This window comes from Parus major, chromosome 2 (assembly GCF_001522545.3).
Source record: "Parus major isolate Abel chromosome 2, Parus_major1.1, whole genome shotgun sequence".
In the NCBI taxonomy this organism is placed as follows: domain Eukaryota; kingdom Metazoa; phylum Chordata; class Aves; order Passeriformes; family Paridae; genus Parus; species Parus major.
The window spans coordinates 124,393,434-124,415,942 of NC_031769.1; the positions used below are offsets into that span (position 1 = coordinate 124,393,434).

Genomic DNA, 22,509 nt, shown 5'->3' on the forward strand with positions numbered 1-22,509 from the left:
TGACGAAGGGCTTGGGGCGACAACAGGCACGGACGGGCCGGGCGGCCGGAGCGCTGCAGGTCTCCTTATCAGCGCCCGAGGATCGGGGCGTCGCCGCCCGCCGCCTTCAAATCGGGCGCAGCCGCCTCTCCCGCCCCAGCCCGTCCCATCCCGTGCTGTCCCGTCCCGTGGCGGCAGGAGAGCAGAGCCATGCTGCACTGGGGATACGACGAGCACAACGGTAGGGAACGGCGGCCAGTGGGCTCCCGCGGGCAACGCTGCCCTTCCCGGGCTCGGCAGCTCCCGCGCCCTTGGGAGGGCTGGATGAGCTGAAACGCTTTTGCAGAGTGAGAGCGAGCGGGTTTTTGTCTCGATATTCTGCAAGGCAGGCGGCTGAGAGGTGTCCGTGGGTGCAGGCGTCGCCTGCAGGGTCGCGCCGGGCTCCGGGTCGGGTCTGAGCGTTCCCGGTTGGGATTTCGTTCGCTCCTTTAGCTGAACAGTTGTGAGCGCTGATCGAGTTGACAGCTGCACTGATCGGAACTGCTGTACCAGCAGTGCTTTTCTGATTCCTGCTGTGTTCTGCTTCTGCTACACGGTGGGAATTCCTAGTTACTTGACTTGGCTATCTAAATGTATAACTATGCATCTGAGAGGAGATGCCTTTGGATTTCAGTTGTTCCGTGGTTTCCTTCATCTTGTCAGTCTTTGAAGTCCCAAGATGGACTCATCAGCAAGCTTAAAGACTTTGCTCTGTTTTGCATCTTCAGTCATGCAAACGCTGCTCCGGTGTGCAGACAGTCTCACAAGTCATGCAAGTAGGAATGAAAGTGTTTTTTTGTAAATTGTAGGCTCAACTGTGATAAAATGCATGGAATATCTTACATTGTCTGTACACAGAGAAATGAAACGCTGTGACAGTAAAGGAAGACAGCTATATATTTGCATATAAGCAAATAAGCATTCTTTAATGCCTATAAGAACATGCTTTGTGTATATTATTACTTAGACTTTGGAATACTGTTTGTGCAAGTACTACCTTTCCTTCCTGGCCCTCTTGTTCCATCTTTTCTGGATGTATGTACTTTTCCTGAAAAACAGGGTGGTGGTGGATCACAGAGATGTTGCAATGATTGGGTGTGTTATCTGCTGTTGTGCAGTCTACCCTACTCCTCCCCTGAAGACGTAAATGGGTCTTGTTTTTCTAATTTTTTTCTCCATACATTTCTATGCTTTGAGCTTCACCTGCACTGTCCAGATAAGAAGCCCACTTTCCCTCCCTTATCCTATCTCTTCTTGTTTGCTATTCTCAACTTCTAGAGACGGGAGGCCACCAGAATTTCTACTGGGGTGGCCCTGGACCTTGCTTGAGGCCCCATCTCTCCTATAAAACTCTTAATTATTGCCTGCCTGGTAACATATCTGAGATAGAGCTTGCCTTTCACTCCTTTCTTGGAGCCCCACAGCAGCTATGGGGTGGATAGTTCCTCATCAGTCCATCGCCTTCACCACACCTTTCACAGGAGATTTGAGGAGGGAGGCATGGAAGTCAAACACTTCAGTGCTCTTTTTTAGCATCAGTTTTATTTCTCAGCTTTTTCTCTTTTACTGCATTTATTGTACTGATTTTGTTTCTTTTTTTTTGTTTGATTGTGTAGTGGGTGAAGGGAATTGCTCTGATTCTTGAAAAATTTTGTTTGCCTTCATGGGCCTGAAAACAGTTTCTCTGAAACTAAGATTACCTTTTACAATTGAGACAGAAATAAAGTGAAATTAATTAAATCTGATGCAGTTATATTGTATGGTTGACTGCCTGAAGAGTTGAAAAGGCATTTGTGTTCACTATGAGTTCTGCATTTGTTACTTGCAACAGACACATCATCATGTGCTTAAAGTAAACTAGCAAATATTAAAGCATACATGTCTGCATTTAGGGAATATCCATGTTTAAGGACATGGGCTCATTGTTAGGTAGAGAATTTAAAGTTTTGGAGATTGACCCTGACTGGGCACCAGGTGCCCACCAAAGCCACTGTATCACTCCCCTCCTCAGCTGGACAGGGGAGAGAAAATAGACTGAAAAGCTTAGGGGTTAAGATAAGGACAGGGAGAGAGATCACTCGCGAGTTACTTTCACAAGCAAAACCGACTCAGGGAAGTTAGTTTTATTTGTTGCTTATCAAATCAGACTAAGGTAACAATAAAATAAAATAAAATCTTTAAAACACCTTCCCTCCAACTATCCCCTTATCCCAGGCCCAATTTTACTCCTGCTTTTCTCTATTTCCTCTCCTGCAGCATCTGCGGTCCGTTCATCATGTGTTATCTCTGTCTCTCCCTTCTCTTCAGTGGGAGGATTTCTCACACTCTGCCTTTGCTCCAGCATGGGATCCCTCCCATGGAGACAGCCCTCCATGAATTTCTCCAGTGTGAGTGCTCCCACAGGCTGCAGTTTTTCACAGACTGCTGCAGCATGGATTCCCCAAGGGTCCCAAGTCCTGACAGCAAACCTGCTCTAGCTTGGGCTTTCCTTGGGGTCCTGCCAGCAGCCTGTTCCAGTGTAGGCTGTCCATGAGGTCACAGCTTCCTTCAAGACACATCCACCTCCAGTTGTGATCCTCCATGGGCTGCAGATCGATCTCTGCTTCACTGTGAACCTCCATGCAGGGCACACCTGCCTCACCATGGTCTTTGCTATGGTGCAGGGAATCTCTCCTCTGGCTCCTGGAGCATGTCCTCCCCTTCCTTTTGGTGTCTGCAGAGCTGTTTCTCTCACATATTCTCACTCCTCACTTTTGGCTGCTGTTGCACAGGAACTTTTTCCCTGTCTTAAATCTGTTATCCCAGAGGTGTTAGCACTGTCCCTGGTGGTCCCAGCCTTGTCCAGCAGTGGGTCCATCCTGGAGCCAGCTGGCATTGGCCCTATTGGACATGGGGAAAGCTTCAGCAGCTTCTCACAGAAGCCACACCTGCAGCCTCCCTGCTACCAGTCTCTTGCCACACAAACCTAGTGCAGAAGTTCTCAGTTACTTTGATGCACATATTTCTGAAATGCATGAAAGAATTATTTTATTTCTGTGAAAACCCTGGCCTTTGCTTTCTTGCCGCTTTTCTTATGTCACAGTTTTGATGTTGCTTATCTGTAGAGGCATAATACTGAAATCTTGAAAACTGGCTTCAGTGTGGCATCATGCATGCTTTTCACTGCTGCTTAAGGTTCCTGTCAGGACAGGAATGTACTCACTCCTTGAGTCCTTTTTCATTTAAAAGAGAATTGATTTAGTTAAAAGGCAAATCACAGAATTAGTAAGGTTGGAAGGGACCTCAGTGGGAAATCAATTGCCTTCAGTTTACTATTTGTTTAATTAAATATGTGGTAATTATTTACATGTATTGTCTTTTACTGCAAAAATTTCTCTTGATCTAGTTACTACTGTAATGCTGAGGCATTTTATAAATAAAAGGGATATTAATTCATAGAATCATTTACATTGAAAAGGATCTTTAAGATACTTCAGTTGGACCATAACTCCTTATACATTTTTTTCTTTCTGAGAATAACTACATCATTTCAATATCTGCTTTAAAAAAGGTGCTTAATTTTATCCATCATGAATTTTTAATTTATTTTGTTTGAGCTCATCTTACTGTAACTAATATGCAATCACATTACTTGCAAATCTATGTTTATAAATTTAAGCACTGTGTGTTTGATGAACTAGGCAACAGACTATCTTAAGAAATAAATGAGAATGTGATCCTGTCAAGGTTGGACCATATTAAAATAGTGAATTTTCTGTATATAATAACAAACTGGAAAAAAACCCAAAAACAACCCAAATCCTTTTTCACCTGTACATGCTCCATTTATGCATGCATAGAGGCTCACTGGAACCCAACTGTATCCTGTAGTGTCTTGTTTGTCTCAGGTTAACCTGTTGATGAAATTTGTGATCTTTAGCTTCAGCTGGATCAAGATGCAACACTGTGAGGTGCTATAGTGAGTTCTGTTTCCTGCTAAATTCCTAACTGCCTTCATTGTGAGATTTGTTTCATGAACTGGCTGTGTGCAATGCTGGTGAGTGGTATGTGCAGCAACAGTCTGACCTAAAAGTGTCAGGCAATTCATTGCCTGTGATAATGCTGTGTGCAAAATAAAGGCATGAAATCTTCAGAGCAGATAGTTCATTTTTTTTGTCATAAATCTCAGTCACAATAGCTTTGATTGTTAAGAGCTACTAGAAAATTGCCTCTAGCAAGAGAACATTTTCCCAACAGCAGGAGAGGATTTCATAAGTTCAAAAACAGGTATATTAATCACTTTCATTCAGTAAAGGAAAAAATGTAGGTAGGTGAATTAATGAGTTATACTCCCTGGATATGTCTTAAAGTGCATATTTAGAAAACCGAAGTGTACATTATTTTAATATGGAAGCATCTAATTCAGATCTGAATTCAGAAGAAATTTTCACCCTGGAAATCCCACTGACTTAAATCTGATCGTATGACATGCATTTGAGCATCTCTTTCAACAATGACTTTGTTTTACAACAGTCATATACAGGTTTGCACTGGGCTAGAGTCTGTAGAAATTGAGTCACAGTTTTTCTGGAGTGGCAAAAACATGATAATTGTACTAGATTTCTGGTAGATTACCTAGTAAGGTATACTTCTTGATATAGCCTATTGGTACAAAATGAGCAGAAGTTTCTTGATATTTTGTTGTGTATTTTGAAAGGTCGGATGTCTGGTAGTTTGTTTACTAGTATGTGTTTAGTCACCATAGCAAAACAGTCTTTTGGTCATCTGAGCCAAGAACAAATGCCAAACCAGTAATAATGTCTTTTTAGAACTGAATATTACTGTTAAACAATTAGACAGTGACAGAATCACAGCCTTGGGTCCTCTTTTTGGCAACTTTGTATTATTTCTGAATGCAAGTCATTCATATTATATAATTCAAATAACTATAGTTATTTCTGAGTCAGAGCAATAGAAGACCAAGTAGTTAAGTGCATAAATGTATTTTTGCCTTTTATCAGTTAAGGTGTATTAGAAATATTAAAATTAAGCAATAACTAATTATTAAAATAAAAAATAAGCTTATTCTAAGCATTCCAAATCATGGTAGTGAGGTATAAATTATGGAATGATGCTCCTTACAAACAAAATTTTGTGTTGCATCCCTAAGTACAGGGTAGTAGGACCTAAACACAATTAAAATTATATTCTAAACTGTATGTAATTAGAATATTGAATGGCTTTGTGACTGTTCATGAACTGAGAGGAATTAAGTTTAAACAGTTTTATGCTTCAAACCAGTAGGATTTTTATCTTCTGCCTTAGAATCCATTTCTTTATTGAGTTTAGTTAATGGAGCAATTAATTTTTAACAAATCAAGACTGAAGGCTTTTGTCTTTGTTCTGAGGCTTAAGTCTTAGGTCATTCTTTACAAGTTTTTCCCAGTTCTGTTTTTCAGTGTGGCTGAGAGGAGAATCATTCTCTGCCCAGGTGCTGTGCAAGCTGTGGCCCCCTGGCGCTGTGGGCGCTTCCTCCCTGATTTACTGCAGGGCTGCATGGGTGCTTTTAGCACCTGTGAGTTTCTGAGCTCTGCTCTCTTCTATTGAAGTCAAGGAAAGAAAAATATCTCTAACAGCTTTTGATGTTAGGCTATTACCCACTGCATCATATGTTTTCATCCTTTTTTGTTGTCATTTTTATATAAGTGCTAAGCCATCCAGAAAGACCCAGACCCAATTTTTACACTGAGGTCAGTTATCTTCAGTATAGGGAGTTAGTTATGAGGATTTCCAGTGATGCAGATTTTATTGGACCAGGTTCTGATGCTCATATTAAGTTTTTCTTATATCCAGTCTCTCAATCGATTTATTATGCTTCTTACTCATTATAAGCCTGGAGGAAAAACAAGTGCTGCACTCTTCTTAATACTGAAAGATCCTTTGCCCTGCAGATTTTCACCTTTTACCCTTGTCTTTTTCCTTTCTTCTTTCCCCTTACTTTCCCCTCCTTTCCGTCCTAAACCTTGTTTTCTGTCTTTATAGAATATATTCCTCAGGCAACTTATTGTTCATATTTTTCTTTACCCTCTTATCCAAATATGATTAAACAATGGCACATATATTCTTATTGTGAATTATATGGAACTCTCTGATGTTTAGTAGGTAACAACAGATAACTCATACATCTTAACAATGAAGCTTTTTTTACTATTTTAGGATGTCATTTGCTATTTTCTCATATCCATATTATTGATTTATTAGCTTTTCAGGTGATGTTTGGCTTAGCCTGTTTGGAGAAAGGAAGGTTGAGATGACTAGTATTGATTAACAGCTTCTTTAGTCCTATAATTTCCACCTAAGTCTGGTGAATGGTGCTGCATATGTGTCTGGAAGATCTACTCTCATCAGTTGAAGGCAATAGAAATCCAAACCTCATGTAGGCATCATCATGAGTGTTCCTGTTCTTTGATTTTTTCAGTGCTACACTAGTGTGTGTGTAGGTGTGCCTGTGTGTATGGACACTTCATGATTAGAGGGTGACAGTCTCTCCTTCTTGTGACAGCTGGTGTGCACAGCTGGTGGGCTGGGAGGAGGTGATCAGAGCTGCAGCAGTGTTTAGATTCCAGGCACTGCCATCAGGTTCCAGGAGCCACTCAGCATTTTCTGACATCATCAATTGCCTTTTTTTGACATCTCCCCATCTCATTCAGAGTGATCAGTGGAAGATGCGTTCTCAGGTCTTTTGCAGCAACTGACTAAGGCATAAAAAAATTTTTAATGCGGGGATTTGCATAGAAAAGAGGTAATCCTTAAAAGACACAATGAGCCATGACATTAGGCAAAAATGGTATGCCAAAAATTTATTGGGACATAGTGCCTGTTGGATACAGGATGCCTGATTTGAATGAGCATTTGTTGTAGGTGTCTTGTGCATAGCTGTGTCTTACCTGAGAATAATTAAGCACATACTGCATGTGGACTTGTTTAAAGGTGCATGCAAGGTACATGAAGGGGTCCTGAGAAATGCTATTGCAATGTGATGCAGCAAAAGTAGCTGGATATTTTGATCTGTGTTTTTCCTAATGCATCCTTTTTGAATTTAAAAGTGCAGATGAGGACAATTCAAGCAGAGTTTTCTTTCATATGAATGAGGATGCTGTCAGAAATTTAGACTTCTCCAATCCATTGTAGGGCCTGCCCACTGGAAGGAGGTTTTTCCTGTTGCTAATGGAGACCGTCAGTCACCCATCGACATCAAAACTGAGGAAACCAAGTATGATCCTTCCCTCCGTCCTCTAAATCCCAGTTATGATCCAGCTTCTGCTAAAATCATCCTTAACAACGGGCACTCCACCAGTGTGGAGTTTGATGACACCGTCAACAAATCAGGTTTGTTCCTTTACTCTTGCGCTGGAACTTCCTCCACCAATTCCTAAATAGAATGCCTGCAGCCTGGGCACGTCTCACTGCTGGGTATGAACTCCTTATAAACAGTAAGGCTTTGCTGTTCTGGGTGAGAGATTCCTTTTTCCCTGTCTTTCAGCATGATACAGTGTGGGAACATATTTGGACACAAATTCAAGGTTGTGTTTCTCAGAAAGTGCTGGGATTCCCTACTCACAGGAGTGGTTTGATCCACCCCCAATAGCTGGAGAGTGCCAGCCCCTTGTCTGAACAGTGTTGTGTACAGTTTTTCAAATGCTGCTGTCTCTCTCTCTCACTGCAGATGAATCCTTTATGTCTCATTACAGGTTCATTCCAACTGATCGCTCAAATCTCTAACCTGAATTTAGCTGCAGGTTTGGTTATATGTTTTTCCCCTTTTTGCAACCTATACTCAGACTTCTTATGTCAAGTAAGAGCCAATACGGAACAACTGAAATAGATCCCAAGTAATCCCTTTTCTTCTCTGAAAAGTATTATTGCCCCAGTTTTTTCCACGGGTATGTAACTTCCCTTTTTGCAAACAATAATTCTTATTTAGAAGTTCTCTGGTTTATCATAGTCTTTGAATTGTTAGTGCCTTCATCTTTGAAACCTTCTCTTGGATTTTGGGCAAGCCAGCATGCCTCCCTTTGAAGCTGTAGGAGTGCAGAATCTTCAAGCAATAAAATCATTTTGTGGCTGTGTGAGGCTTAGCTGAGGATCCAAGACCATATGATGCTTTCACAAGAATCAAAGCCTGAGCGACATTAATTTTTGATGACCCATTAGTCCCGAGGATTTACTAGTGGCAATAGGGAGATACATAGATGGAGATACCATCATGTTTTTGTTTCCTGAACAGTCTTAGTTTTAAACTTTCTGTCAATATTTGATGTTGCATGAAAGCCACCAGCTGACCATCAGTGATCGGTCTGACCTTGTGTCAGATGCCACGGAACTTCCCAGAATTAATTCCTGCTTCGAGCCTAGTAGATGCTGGTGAACTAAAGCACATCTCTTAGAAAAATATACACTCTTGATTTCAAATTTTCCAGCGATGGTGAACCTACCACAACCTTTGGTAAGTTGTTCTAATTGCTAATTACCCTCACTGTTTAAAAGAAAAACAGGTAATGAATGTGAATACACCGAGAACCTCTTCCACTCTCTTAAATCCATCCATGAAGTGACATGAACACTGAACACAGTGTTTCTCTAGGCTTCCCCTGGTACCAAAGCAACAGTGGCGTGATCCTCCTCACACTGCTTTCCTCAGGCCGTATCTCCAAGGATATAGTTCATATCATGGCAAAGCACTGACAGATGTTGATCAGATAATTAATAGATGGAATCCCCAGTGTCCTTCGGTAGACTCCATGTCTTCTGTGCATGGACCAGATTCTTCAATCCACAACCATAAACTGAGTAATTCACTATTTTCCCTGATATTTTTCACTGACAAACTTTATCAGTGTTGTTTTTGTTTTCTTTCAGGTCATTGTTCAAAAAATACTGAATTTTCTAGGGCCCAAATTTGGCTTCTGGGGCACCTCTGTGAAGTAAGAACTCCTGCCATGTGTTGGTTTCATGAAAAAAAATCAAATTAATTGGTACTAAATACATTAGCATCTTCTAATGCACTATTAACTGACTCCCATATGAACTATTTCCTCACTTTGGTCAGCATTGGAACTGGTCTGTCAAGTCTATAACTGTTTGTGTAAGTTTGTTTATGCTTTTTGGTACCACATTAGCTCCATTCTTTGAAATTGTTCTATTGATCTTCTTCCAGCATTTTTCAAAATTCGAGATAACTGATATTTGCCTTAAAACTTTTGACTACCCTCTTCCTTAATTACTGTTCTAATGAAAGGATTTTACCATCACTGTGTGATGTGGCACAAATACATCAACAGGCCATTTCCCACATTTTTCAGTATAAGAATTTCATGCTGGTACATTTCTACATAATACTTTTTTTCTCAGCCAGTTTGAACACCGATCCTTATACTTTTCTAGGATCATTTACATCCAAGTTTACAGTCCTTAAAAGAAGGAATTTAAAAGTGCCAGTGCCCCATCTCCTCTGTTTGCTAAGTTTATAGGCTGTGTAAATCCATGTTCTTGAGTTGAAGCTTTAAGGGAGTTAAATATTTTTTTCCTAGAATAAACAGTCCCAGTTTCTTTTCATTATTCAAGCTACTTGTGTTAGGAAATAGGCAACTTAAAAATTCTTCTTTCATCTTTATTTGGTGTATTTTATTCCTAAGAAAGTTTGGGTTTTGGACTAAACCTAGAAGAGAGAAAAAAATGCTGTTTTCATCCCTACTGCTCTTAATTTAAAAAACTTCTGGTTAAATGTTCCCTTATTTCCCCTTAAAATTTCTATAATGAGACAGTAAACTATTCCAGACTGATTCCCAAACACTCAGAGGACATATGGAGCTGGGTGAGTGGAGTGATTTGTTTTGCTGTGAATAAGGAATCTTTCTGAGTGTAATTCACATTCAAAGCTCTGTGAAGAGATATTTTGATTCTAAGTCTGACAAGAAAATTACCAGCACTTGCTAAGGCAAAATAATGAAAAGCCCACCCATATGCAAGCTATTTTGAACAGAATTAGAACAGAAGAGAATATAAATAAAAAGAATAGAATAGAGTAGACTCTTTCAGTTGGAAGGGACCTGCAGCTATCATCTTGTCCAACTGCCTGAGCAGTTCAGGGCTAGCCAAAAGTTAAAGCATATTGTTAAGGGAATTGTCCAAATGTTTCTTAAACTCTGATAAGCCTGAGGCTTTGACAACCTCTCTAGGAAGTTTGTTCCAATGTTTGACCACCATCATGGTAAAGAAATGCTTCCTAGAATCCAATTTACATCTTTTATGGGACAGCTTTGAGCCTTATCCCTGAGTCCTGTCACTGGATACTTGAGAGAAGAGACCAGAAGCTCCCACTCTGCTTCCCCTCCTCTGAAGTAGAGAGCAGTGAGGACACCCCTCAGCCTCCTTTTCTCCAAACTAGACAAACACAAAGTATGTAGCTGCTCCTCATAGGACATGCTTTCCAGCCCTGGTTAATTGTCAGTAATAGTGCAGTTGTACAATGCATATGTAGCATTGGCTTAATTTTATTTATGTTAATATAAGCTCCTTTTCCTCAGACTTCAATCTGATATAGTTTCAAATCTAGTTTCAAATAAAGGAAAGAGCCCTGAAAATATAAGCAATGACTATTTTCCCCCAAATTTCAAAGAGGAAAATAAATTCTCCTGACACCATATTTTTATGATCCTGTTCCTTATTTATAAAACCTCTATTTTGAGCTTAATTTCTTAGTGATTCTTTTGAATATAATCAAGAGAGAAAACTCTAGAGTGTTGTAAAATAGAAGTATTTTCCCGTTCTCTGAGAAATATTCAACATTGACAATAACAGCATATCATTTAGTGGGCCATAACCCACTAACCTGCCCCTAAATGCAATTTTCATAGTCATATCCTCAACAGGTGAGGGTTTCTGTAGTACTTCCAAGAAATGGGAAACCGTCTGAGACAACTTATGAGCAGGAGCAGAGGAGTGTCCAAAGACTGAAGTCTGGTGTGAGGTTAGAGGATGTGGGTAGAGTCTCCTGTTCTCTCAGTGAAGTCTTCTCCTCTGCTTGGGTTTCCAGTGCTGACTGGGGGGCCGCTCAGCGGGACCTACAGGCTGCGCCAGATTCACTTCCACTGGGGATCCAATGACGAGGCCGGCTCTGAGCACACGGTGGACGGGATGAAGTATGCGGCAGAGGTAAGGCTCTACATGGAGTCATCTCTACCTATAAGTTTGTGGCTAGTTTTCCATTGCAAGAATGATGTTTCCCTTCCTCTTCCTGCTTTTCATCTTCCCCTCATTTTATCGAAAGACAAGCGGTCTTCCAGAAGTGTTGCATGTTTGGTCCTTTCTCAAAGGAGAACCTCTTTGAAAGCTTTGGAGAGGACTAAAAAAGGACTACAGAAGACAAGAGCTTGATAAGAGCAAGACTTAATGTTCAAGAGTTATTTTAAACTTTTTCTTTCATTGTTTCTTCCCTGGAGAACATTTTCAAAGTCATCTTCAATGACAAACCACAGAATTAGTGGATTTGGGGCCTATATAGTGTAAAGTTTTTGTAAAGACATAGGAGTGTTACATTTTGTGGTGCACTTAACAAAGTGGTGGTTATGACTTTGAGAACCATGCTTTAATATCTGTGGGATGCCTGCTGTCTGTGGGGTGGCTGCTGTCTGTGGGGTACTGCGCTTCAGTGGAGGTGGTGTGTCACAGGGAGAAGTGCACCATCTACTCTGGCATGGAGCATTCACTCCTGCTCTGTCTCCTTTGGATTGGAGTAATCTGCAGGAGAAAGCTCTCAGTATGAGATTCCTCTTTGCAAATGGAGTAACATGGAATATTTTCAGGAGATTGAGATCTTTAAAAACATATGATTCAGACAGTGTCAGAGTTCTCTGGGGTTAAAAAAGTAAAAAGTGTAAAAATAAATGGACAAATAAAGGGCATAATACTACAGAAGAAAAATATGTAATGTATGCACTGTGGTGTGATCAGATTTTACTGGAAATGCTATCAGAGATACTGGTCAGGAAAATAAAATCGGTTTTCTAACAGTAATGGGGAAAAGTGACATTTGCAGTGTTTAAAGGCTTATGTTTTCCACAGGAACCAGGTGAGATGGAATATAAAGAATTAATAGAGGTGCTTTAAAACCATTAAGTACCAACCCCAAATTTCTAGCTGAGAAAATATATGTTTCCCATCTAAGAGACCAAATGGAAGGAGAAAATATCTCTGAATTTCTAGCCAGTCTAAAAGCCTTTCTGTTACCTGTTGGTTGGGTAACCCTCCACAAGAAGCTCTCTAGATGTCACTTTGGCTTTGGGATAAGAAACTCAGAATTTAAATCAAGGCTTCTGAATATTGTTCACACAAAAGAAGATACCTCAGAAGGAGACATGAAGATGGTTTCAGTGCTCACCTTTGACAGGAAGATGTGCAAGGTTGCAAGAAAAAGCATCAACTGAATTGCAGAAAGAATTAATGTACAGGTAAAGAAGACGGCAAGGTTTGGCCCTTAAGCCTACCAGGAAGCAGAAGGGATCCATGGCTCCATTCTCTGTGACAACATACTGTCTGATCAAGGTCTCTTCACAAGCTGCAGTGACACAGTGGTGGTAAGACAGGATATATTCCTTAGAGAGAAGTCACAAGCCATTGAGAACGGGTCTGTACCCAAAACTGTTTCACACTCTGTTTGGGAGTTTTGGTTTTGGGAGGGTTACCTTATTGGGTTTTTTTTGGCAAAGCTATGAGGGAGTGGGAATGAGCTTTTAGTAGCTGTGGGAATTTTCCTTTTTGTTCTTTGTTGGGTTGTTTTTGGTGTTTTGTTTTTTTTTTTAAATCCACAATAAAATTAATTTCTGACTGAGGGTATCTGTTTCCTTTTTGTGTATGTAGAAATGTTATAGTTTAAAAGTTGTTCAACATAGGTTCTGTGAATTTATAATAGGGAGCAGTGCAGACACTATGAGCCCCAGGACATTAATGCACTTGACAAAGGTTTAGTGGACTATATTCTCCTCCTGGTTTAATGTATAATATTCTTAGCAACTTTCCTTCAAGGATTTCTAAAGCTGTGAGCCAGCATGCGTGTCATCATGGTTGTACATGAATTATTATTGACGACAGTGGGATTCCTTACTTGCTTCAAGTAATGTGTCAGCAATTTAGAGCCCAAATGCTTAACAAACATTGATATCAAGTGAGACCAAGTAAGAGTTCTATTTTGTAGATATAGAAAATTGAAAGAGGTTAAGCAGGGAATGGTATTTAGAATAAAAATCTTCATACTTCTAGAGCCTTATTTCAACCATGCAGCTATGTTGCTTCACACAGAAATCCTTTAAAGCAGGTTTCAGCTTTCCAAAATTATTCTTACTTGTCTTGTAGGTGCTGTATTCCAAAAGGAAGCCTTATTTTTCATGGGTTCATCCCAGTTTAAGTCATTCAATGAGTTGCTTTTCGGCATTCTTGAAGTTCAACATCTGAAAAGATGGTCACCAATTTTAGAAAAGCCAATCTCGCACCCTACTTCTGAGCATCTTTAACTAAAAAGTGTGTAATAAGATTTACTAATCCATTGAGCATTTCTGAAAGTAATTAATGTTTGTGAAGTACTTACTGTGTGAGGATGCTCTCTCCAGTTTGGTAGTCAGACCATTGCTCAAGGCTGGAGCAACCTGGCACTTTCTGGGAACCAGGACCTCCTATCATGAAGTGTGGTCAGAAATTAGGAAACCTGATTTAATAGGAGATACTTAAATGGCATGGAAATAGACATCACAGGCTTTTCCTCTTCCCTCCTGGCTGGGTAGTGTCTTTAAACTTCTTAAGCAAATGACAGGACACTTCCAGAATAATGCATGTTGGAAATGCAAGTGCTCAAAACTGAGATAATCAAGCTGCTTGTAAGGGCATCACTACTGGTAGTCATAGAAGATAATATTTGAAAAGTGTCAAAAATGAAATGCTGATGTTCCCCTAAGCTAAACAAGGGAAAAGGGGTCAGTGCAAGTTTAGTGTGTATTTGCCTGTTTTCTAGCTATTTATGTGGATGATTAATGTTGCTGAAAGCTTGATTAAAGAAAAAGAGGAGTAAAATATGAATGACTTCCTCATGAATTTCAATCACTTTTTAAAATCAACTGTACTAAAAATGGATTTAAAACCTCTAGTTATATAACCAATGGATTTTTTTGTCTTAACTTCTCAAATCTGGGGACCCAACAGCAATTGGACAGGCACTGTGGTGTACTGATTTCTGGTAAATTTTTAATAATCACAGATACTGGGAATGCTTTTGTCATTTGTGTGAAGTACGTATTTACTGATTTCATGAAATATCTGCATTTAGAACACTGAATGATTCTTCATACAAAAGAATGAAATAGATTTTCAAACCCAGTAAAGTTGTAATATTCATTTGCCACTCCTTGAGTTCAGCAAGAGTTGATGCTGTCTGTGTCTCTTGCTTTTCAGCTTCATGTGGTCCATTGGAATGCAGAAAAGTATTCCAGTTTTGTTGAGGCAGCTTCTCAGTCAGATGGACTAGCAGTCATGGCTGTATTTCTGAAGGTAAGATGAGAATGCTTCAGCCCTCATAATAAATCTGCATTATAAGACTAAAGAGATAATGGTGATGTTTGGTGTAACTATTGCTAAAGAGACTCTTATTTTAAACTTATTTCCTTCCTAGTATTTAGTTGTGGATTTTTCAAGACAGTCAAACTCTTCAGTTTGCCTAGTCTGCAAGCCCATACAACATTAGATGTGGAATGCCATTAATTCAGCTGCCTCTGTTTGGATCCCAGTAACTTGTACTTGACTAGCATGTTCCTTTAGGGGGACAGCTTGATTTAAAGGTTTCTGTAATGGCTTCTTTCTCAGCTGGCAGTTTCTTCTGGAAAATAACAATTATTTTAAAATACAAAACCAGAAACTGGAGAATTTCTTAATAATTATTTTAGACCTTTTTGCCTTTTGCACCTGGTCTAAGGTTAAATTCATGCAACAGCTTCATTGACTTCTGTATGAAGAAGAAGATGGGGAATTCATAGAGTCTATGGCAAAAGATAGGTCTTTGGTCAATTCTGTGGTTTCTGGTGGCTGACAAAGCTTCCTGAGAACAGCTAGTAGTGGTGCTGGTGCAGTCAGAGAGCCATTCCATGCAATAAAGAACTGCTTCAGCAGTTCAGTAATTCTGTCTTTCCAATTTGCATTACAATGACTCAAGGGAAATGGGATTTCAAGGAAAACTGGATTTCTTGGTACACAAATTCTGTTTGGAATGTTCTTACATAAGAACGGTGTTTTCAATGTTATAAGCAGTTTAAATTTCACATGTTAGTCTGTAGCTTTTAATATCCCACATATTAAAACATGAAAGATAAATGGTTTCTATTCCCCTGTAATGAAAAGTTTGTAATTCTTTTGTAGCTGAAATAATTACAATTAGTATCCAGAATACTATCAGCAAGGGAGTGAATCTTCTTTATGACCAGTATTATTTCTAAGGACCTGCTAGTCAAAGGCTTGTACTCAAAAAGTGCATCAGATCTTACAGTCACTTCTGTTATATAAAGCAGTTTCATTATGCATTTGCTTATCATTAATTTTTGTTGCTTTTTTCTGGAGCTCCAGTGTTTCTTTTTCCTTTGGTGTTAATAGATTGGTGAATGCAACCCTCAGCTGAACAAGATTACTGACCGCTTGGACACCATCAGAATTAAGGTGAACAAGTGCTTCTGAAAGAATACTAGCCAATATTGGTGCTGGCTTTTTGTTGGGGTTTTTTATTTTTTGAAATCTGGCTGCTACTCCCTGCACCTACATGTTTCCTTATCCCTAGCAATTGATACCTGATTTGAGAGAGTTTATATGCATTCTGTTTCATTTGAAAACTAGACAAAAATAATTTTTACACAGTAAAAGATCAGAGGAGAAGGCTTGTTCCTCACAGAGCCCAGTCTCTGATAAATCTGTTGCTATGAGGCTAGTAGCAGGGGAAAAACATACTTTATGGAACTGTGTAAAAAAGATGAGGGAAAGACTTCCTTCTCTGTTTTGCTGAGGTACAGGGTGAGAAATAACCCTCTGTTTGTGTGAGAGAAATCAGCCAGACTCAACATGATGTTTCAGACACATATCTCTGGCCTGTCAGCCAGTACAGGGAGAACAAGAACTCCTGGGAGGAGTGAGTGGGGAGGGAAGCAATTGGCAGTAACCTGTGGGGTAACTGCCAGCCCCACAGAGACCATGCTGCAAGTCTAACATCTTCTGTCTTCTCCCCACAATTTCCATGTCATGGTCATCTGTAACTTTGGGGAGCCTGTGCTAACATGACACCTTTCATAGTGTCCTGCTGGCATTGAGGAAAGTCACAGCAAAGCTGTCACTGAGGTAAGACCTCATCAGGAGGGTAGTGATGAGGACCTCCTGTTATCACCCAGGTGCTGCCAGCCCACCTGCTAGGAGAACAAGCTCTACCTCCTTTGGCATGATTTACCTTGGCCTCTTGCTTTTAAATAATATTGCCCTGGTATTTTATTTTCTTTTATTTATTTCTAGGGAAAAAAAGCACTATTCACAAACTTTGATCCCAGCTGTCTGCTTCCCAAGTCCCTGGACTACTGGACTTACTTTGGCTCTCTCACTGTTCCACCTCTTCTTGAGAGTGTCATCTGGATTGTTCTGAGAGAGCCCATAAGTGTTTGTTCTGAACAGGTATATTTGAATTTTTCACTGCTATAGAAATGTTGCTTTTGTAAGAATTTGAATTGTAAATGCCACCCAAAATTATGGTTTTTTGCAGACCTTCACACTGCAGACCTTACAAGATTTTCAAAAGCCAAAATTTGTATATCAAATTTATTCTGATTAGTTGCCTTTCTTGCTGTAACCGCTATTTATTATTCATTTTTTTAAAAGAATCTGCATACTCTAAAAATTAATAAACAAAAATAATCCATAGGGAACTTAAAGAAAAAAAGAGTTCTGGTGATGCTTAGAAATTCTGGAATTCCAGTTGATTTAATTAGTTGCATATCCTGCTCAAACCTCATCTCTGGCATTTTTATCTGCCAGACTAGTAGATTTCTTCTTGCATTCTAAATACATAAAACTTGATGAATTTACTAGAATTGTGAAAAAGGAATACTATTGTAGTAAGTTGGGGTTATGCTAGGCTGTCTTAAGAAAGCTGTGATTCGACATAAAAGACTTAATTTACATTTCTTGTTAAAGCTTCATCCTGTATCTTAACTTGGCAACAGTGACACCCAGCGGGCTGATCCTCTTGGGTGTAAAGTATTTCTGAGTAGAGACCACACAATCAGCAGAAATGGTGACTTCAGTCTTTGCTAAAAATGTTAAGACAGTTCCCTGAGTGTCTTTGTAAGGAAACCTCAAATTTGTTTGTAACTGATATGAAGTCATTTAAATTGCTAAGTGTGTGTATTTTTCTCGTCTGTATCTCTTCCTCAAACTGTCTTTGTAAGACTCGCTGTAATGTGTATGGATCTAGGATGGAAAACTTGTGTTAAGGTATCAGCTTTCCAAAATCAAGCCATTTTTCAGGTTAAAAGCTTCTTATTTGGGCAAATCTATAATAAATACATTGTAAAATGTGAAGTGCTGTATATAAACAGCCACGTGTAACAGGCTCAGAGAACATGGTGTGGGGAAGTGTCAAGTATATAATGATCCTTAAATAGTCATTTTTCATAAACTTTAGCTACATCTTATGTATTAAAGTAGAAATTGCTATATTCTTATCAATAGAAACATTCATGAAGCAAAAGTGTTTCCAGTAATTCACAAGTCCACATTGTGATTGATCAGTCAGCACTGTGACAGATACTGTTCTACCACTTAGTTTTATTCCTTGAGTTTGTATTTCTTTAAGGCTTTAGAATTTAATACTGAGGTTTTTGTTGCAGTTTTCAGGACCAAGGAAGTTAAAAATAACTTTCAAGTGTTTAGAAATTTACAGGACCCTGAATTACAAACGTTAGTTTTGGAATGGGGTGAAGCAAGATAGCATTGACCTTTTCTTCTCTTAATGTCATTACAGTGCAGTTGCCATACTGCTAAATGCTCTGTTATAATGGAGTGGTTTTTGTGCTGTCCTACCTTTGGTAACCTAGGAGAGAATTAAGGTGATATATAGAAGTAGTAACTATTGGAAATATTAGAAATTAAACAAAATTCTAAGCTTAGGTCAGAAATCAGCCTGAGATTTCCCAAGGCTTAGACATGGAGCTCTGATGGGATTTCTGCTGAGATCAGCGTATGCTGAATTATTAATAAATGCTTGTCCTGTGTCTTCACAAGGGAAGAATTTGTAATATCCCATGGCTGGAGTAAGTGGTAGTTGCAGAAGCGTTCTGTAGTACCACACCTGCAATTCCAGGTTAATTGTGAATAAACTCTTTGAAGAAGGAAACATATACAGAATGTTTGTATGATAAGAAACAAAATCTTATATTTTGGTGAAAAGCATTTCACAATCTCCAAAATATAAAATCCAACTAAAAAAATATAACACACCCCCACCCACCCCCAGTTTAGATCATGTTATGGAAGACAAAGTGTGAACAAAGGAAACAAGTAATCCTTACACACAGCTTCATGTTGACATGTATTTTGGGATATTTTCTCAGTAGTCATCCTTTTTCATTTACAAGGATAGAAATGGTGAAATTGCCATTCCCCTCATAACTTAATAAAATAGAGGTCTGTTCTTTCAGGTGGAAAAAGAGTGAAAAGCCTCTTTAATATTTACATGCTTTTTCATTAGTATTGATATCAGGGTTTATCTGCTGAACTTTGTCTCTTTTGGTTACAGCTGGCCAAATTCCGCAGCCTCCTGAGCACTGCTGAGGATGAGGTTGCCTGCTGCTTGCTGAGAAACTTCCGGCCTCCCCAGCCTCTAAGGGGACGAGAAGTCAGAAGGAATTAAAGGAGTAAATCCAAAGTAGCCTCCCTCTGAAACCAAAGGCTGAATTCATTTTAATACTTAATATACTTTGTGATTTTAATTTTTTTTCTTTTCTTTTCTTTTTTTGATTTTTTTGTGAGTTGTTTTAACAAATAGCTGTTGTTTTATTAGTAGTTTACCATGCAGTCATTTCTCACAGGCAGGTATATCCGGAGATGTCACAGGGTCATTGATGTTAACAGGTCTGACTGGGTTTGAGTGCATTGGCTTGGAAGCAGTGAGCCATCAGCATTGCCTACACAGAGGTCACTGCTAATCATAAGGGTCAAACGTGGTGAAGGAGTTGCCCAGATTTTGTCACCAAATTACTGAACAGGATCCCTGGTATTATTAACAGTATAGGATATTCTGGGATTATTCTTCTGGTCTCTAACATAATATTTAGCTTCTTTATAAATCTCACACTGCAGTTCTCAAGGAAAAAATATTTCAAGGATGATGTAATTTCACTGCTGACTTTTGCAATACCATGCTTACTTTCCTACAAAAAGCAGTAATGACTAGCAACATTTAAGTAAAACAGATGATCCTGTTATTCTGGCTGCTTCATAGCAGTAATCATCTACTGATTGATATTTTTTTTTTTTAAAGCAAATAGTAAGAATTTTGTATATTGCAAGATCATGTCAGGTAGAATAGGTATTCCTGAATTTCACAACGTGACAAGATGGAATTGTCCTGAAACCTGAAAACTGCAAGTTGAAAGGGCATAGAGGAAGCTGTTTCTTCCTAAATCCAGTTTGTTGCATTGGCTGAAAAATAAGGGATTATTACACTATATCCATGTAGTGTCAGACTTTGTGACTTAAAATCAAGAGGCAGGGGTAGCTGTTGTTCCAGACTGTTGGACACTGCAGTGTGAACCATGTGTTGCTTGCCTCTCATCTCACTGTGGAGCACAGTACTACCCAGGTATAGAATGTCTCAAGGTGCTGGCTGATGTTCTGCTCTCATAGCTGAACTTCAGTGATTACACTTATATTCCAAGACCAAAGAGAATAGTCAGAGAGCCAAAGATATTGGAATCAAGTCAACATCTAATAAAAAGCTGAGTCCTCAATAGCAATATATTGAAACTTCTGGCTTTATGAGTTGACTTGAGCCTGTGTTTCTCTCAGGAGCTTTTTTAATCTGAATATAATTGGGGGTTTTACACAAATATTTTTATTACTGAACATTCCATAGGATGTAGCTTAGGATAGAATTAGATTTACTCTCAGCTAAGCTCCGAGATCTACATATTGAAACCCACTGATACCTGAAAGAGGCAGCTAGAGGTTTTACTGGCAGCAACTAACACCAATCACTGTAGTACTTCTGACAAATTCATCTTCCATGACTGCTCTCCTTGAATTCATTTTTAAGTAGGTTTTATATGCTCTGCCTTTTACCTCAATAGGTCATTTGAACGTAGATGAAAAAACCTGAGGGAAATCACAATCAGGATTGACTTTATATGCTGTTTTAGAACAATAAATTAGACAGAGATATATTTTATCTTAGTTTAAGATATGTGGACTTTTTTGTTTTCTCCTCCCCAGAATATAGCTATTATATCCTGCAAGGCCTACCAATGCCTTTTGAGTATTTTTTGAAGAAAAGATCACAAACAGACCATTGGAGAACTAAAAGGCATTTAGCAGCACTAAAAAGAAAAATGGGAGTGTGTTGTATGTTTTCACTCCTTTTTTAGACTTAGGATTTGATGTCATATGTTTCCCTGTTATGTGAGTAGCTACAGAATGTGGAAAAAGATGTTTACAAGTTGCAAGAAGGATACAAAGGATATGTTTGTCTCAGAAGAGAAAGGAATAAGGCTACTGCTACATATCGTAAACAGAAGTTTTACATATTTCTTACATATTGTAAACAGTGGAGTTGATTCAATGCTTTATATTTATAAGGATTTTATCAAAATAAAATATGGATTTTATGAATGTGTCTTGTATTTTCTATTGAAGAGCCTATAGAGAAGGCTATACTTTTATAATTAACACCTGCAGTTTTCGGTTTGGAAAAATTGTCACCCATCATTTAAAGTCTGTCTTTGGGCAGTGTAGTATTAGGTATGCCTTTATGTTCCAAATAATTTTTTTTTTTGGCAGTGGTAAGACATGCAATGAATTCTGCAGTTTCTGATAGTGAATTTTTTATCTATTGACTATTTTCATAGTTATGCTAATAAGTGTTAGAAGTCATCATTCAAATAATTCTCCTTTTGTGGAGACACCATGTTCATGTTAGATTGGCCTAGCTAAAGTGGTGACCTCTGAAAAAGACTAGAAAAGCTCAGTTGCCTGAAATCCTTTGGAAGCAGCTTCTCAGGTTATCCATCCCCTACAACTATAAAGTGAGAATTTAGACACAGTCTCAGCTCTGAGCACTTGGTTGCACCCTCAGTCACTAATTTCCACTGTGCCTAAGCTACACTGACTCTCAGACTGTGTGCTCCCAGATAGTCTTATCTCAAGTGCGAGCTCCATGTTGTCCTCTACAGCATCTGAGGCTGAAATACGTCACCACCCCCCAGCCCCCTGCAGCTGCATGTCCCTTTGATCAACTCTTAACTCTGACACACTTGGAGCCTTTATATTAAGAAGAATGAAATGCTCAGTGACCAAAAAACCATAGAGTCTATTTGCTGGAAATAGTAGCTGTCAAGAATTGTGGACTGTTGGAAGGTTGATCACCCATAAACTTATTCTCAGAATTAAATAAACCAGAGCAGAGCCCTGGGGTCAGCTCTGCTGTTTTTGGCACAGGAGGTTAGCAGTCTGCTCTACTATGCATATAGCACTTGCCATCATTCTCATGATGTTTTTAATGTTGCACATGTTTAACATCAGCTGGGAATATTCTTTATGTCAAATAAAAAACCTGAGAAGTAGCAGTCTTCCCTCCTGGAGTATGGTGGGTTGAAGATACACCAGACATCTGTTTGATACCATACACCCATTTGCTATATACCTATGGTTTTTTGCTGGTTTAGAGATTTGTCTTTCAGTTGCTTCCAGACATGAACTGGGACCTAAAGAAATTCTACGAATTAATTTGAAGAAAATAAAATCCCAGGTAGTCAATTAATAAATCTCTGCTTCACAGAAAAAAAGTAGTGGACTATGGTATATGAATAAAATAACATAGATCCCCATGTTATACAGTTTCTATAAACTTAATGGAAAAAAATTCTGGATTTAGATTCTTGTAGCTTTAAATAGGCAAGGGGCAGATTACAAGATAAATCTTCAGATGTTAAAACCTGCAAATAATTGAGAAACTTGGAGCACCTTCAGGTTGTAAGCTCAGCATGAAGGTATGAATACCAGAGGAATCTTGCTCAAGAGATGCAGCTTATTTCTTTTACTGTCTATTAATTAGTCTAAAAAAGCATGGTGACAATCTCCCTTATCACTCTGCTGCTAGATGGACTGCAACTAACTTTTGATCTAGCTGTTAAATTTTTTTGTTCCCCCACCCAATCTGATCTTGCTTTC

The 22,509-nt window shown here is 39.0% G+C and overlaps 1 protein-coding gene across 6 annotated transcripts; it reads left to right on the plus strand.

The window, feature by feature from the left end:
* Positions 1-23: 23 nt before the first annotated feature.
* LOC107200690 (carbonic anhydrase 13-like) lies at positions 24-20,948 on the plus strand. Of its 6 annotated transcripts, XM_019005759.2 has the most exons (8): positions 24-220; positions 7,189-7,386; positions 11,093-11,211; positions 14,497-14,592; positions 15,685-15,747; positions 16,372-16,416; positions 16,585-16,740; positions 18,863-20,948. In XM_019005759.2, exons 1-8 carry the CDS (start codon positions 190-192, stop codon positions 18,974-18,976), a joined length of 822 nt encoding a protein of 273 aa, XP_018861304.1. In that variant the 5' UTR covers positions 24-189; the 3' UTR covers positions 18,977-20,948. The 6 variants fall into 6 exon arrangements, with proteins under 6 accessions (XP_018861304.1, XP_015474995.1, XP_018861308.1 ...); XM_015619509.3 differs by lacking the exon at positions 16,372-16,416 and having other exon boundaries at positions 94-220; XM_019005763.2 differs by lacking the exon at positions 7,189-7,386 and having other exon boundaries at positions 175-220.
* Positions 20,949-22,509: the final 1,561 nt, after the last annotated feature.

What these genes read in the sequence shown, in the direction of transcription:
- LOC107200690 (XM_019005759.2), top strand. Translation starts at nt 190, where the DNA reads ATGCTGCACTGGGGATACGACGAGCACAACG. An exon ending in TGACACCGTCAACAAATCAG is followed by an intron (nt 7,387 to 11,092) that starts GTTTGTTCCTTT and finishes TTGGGTTTCCAG; the next exon opens with TGCTGACTGGGGGGCCGCTC. An exon ending in GGATGAAGTATGCGGCAGAG is followed by an intron (nt 11,212 to 14,496) that starts GTAAGGCTCTAC and finishes CTTGCTTTTCAG; the next exon opens with CTTCATGTGGTCCATTGGAA.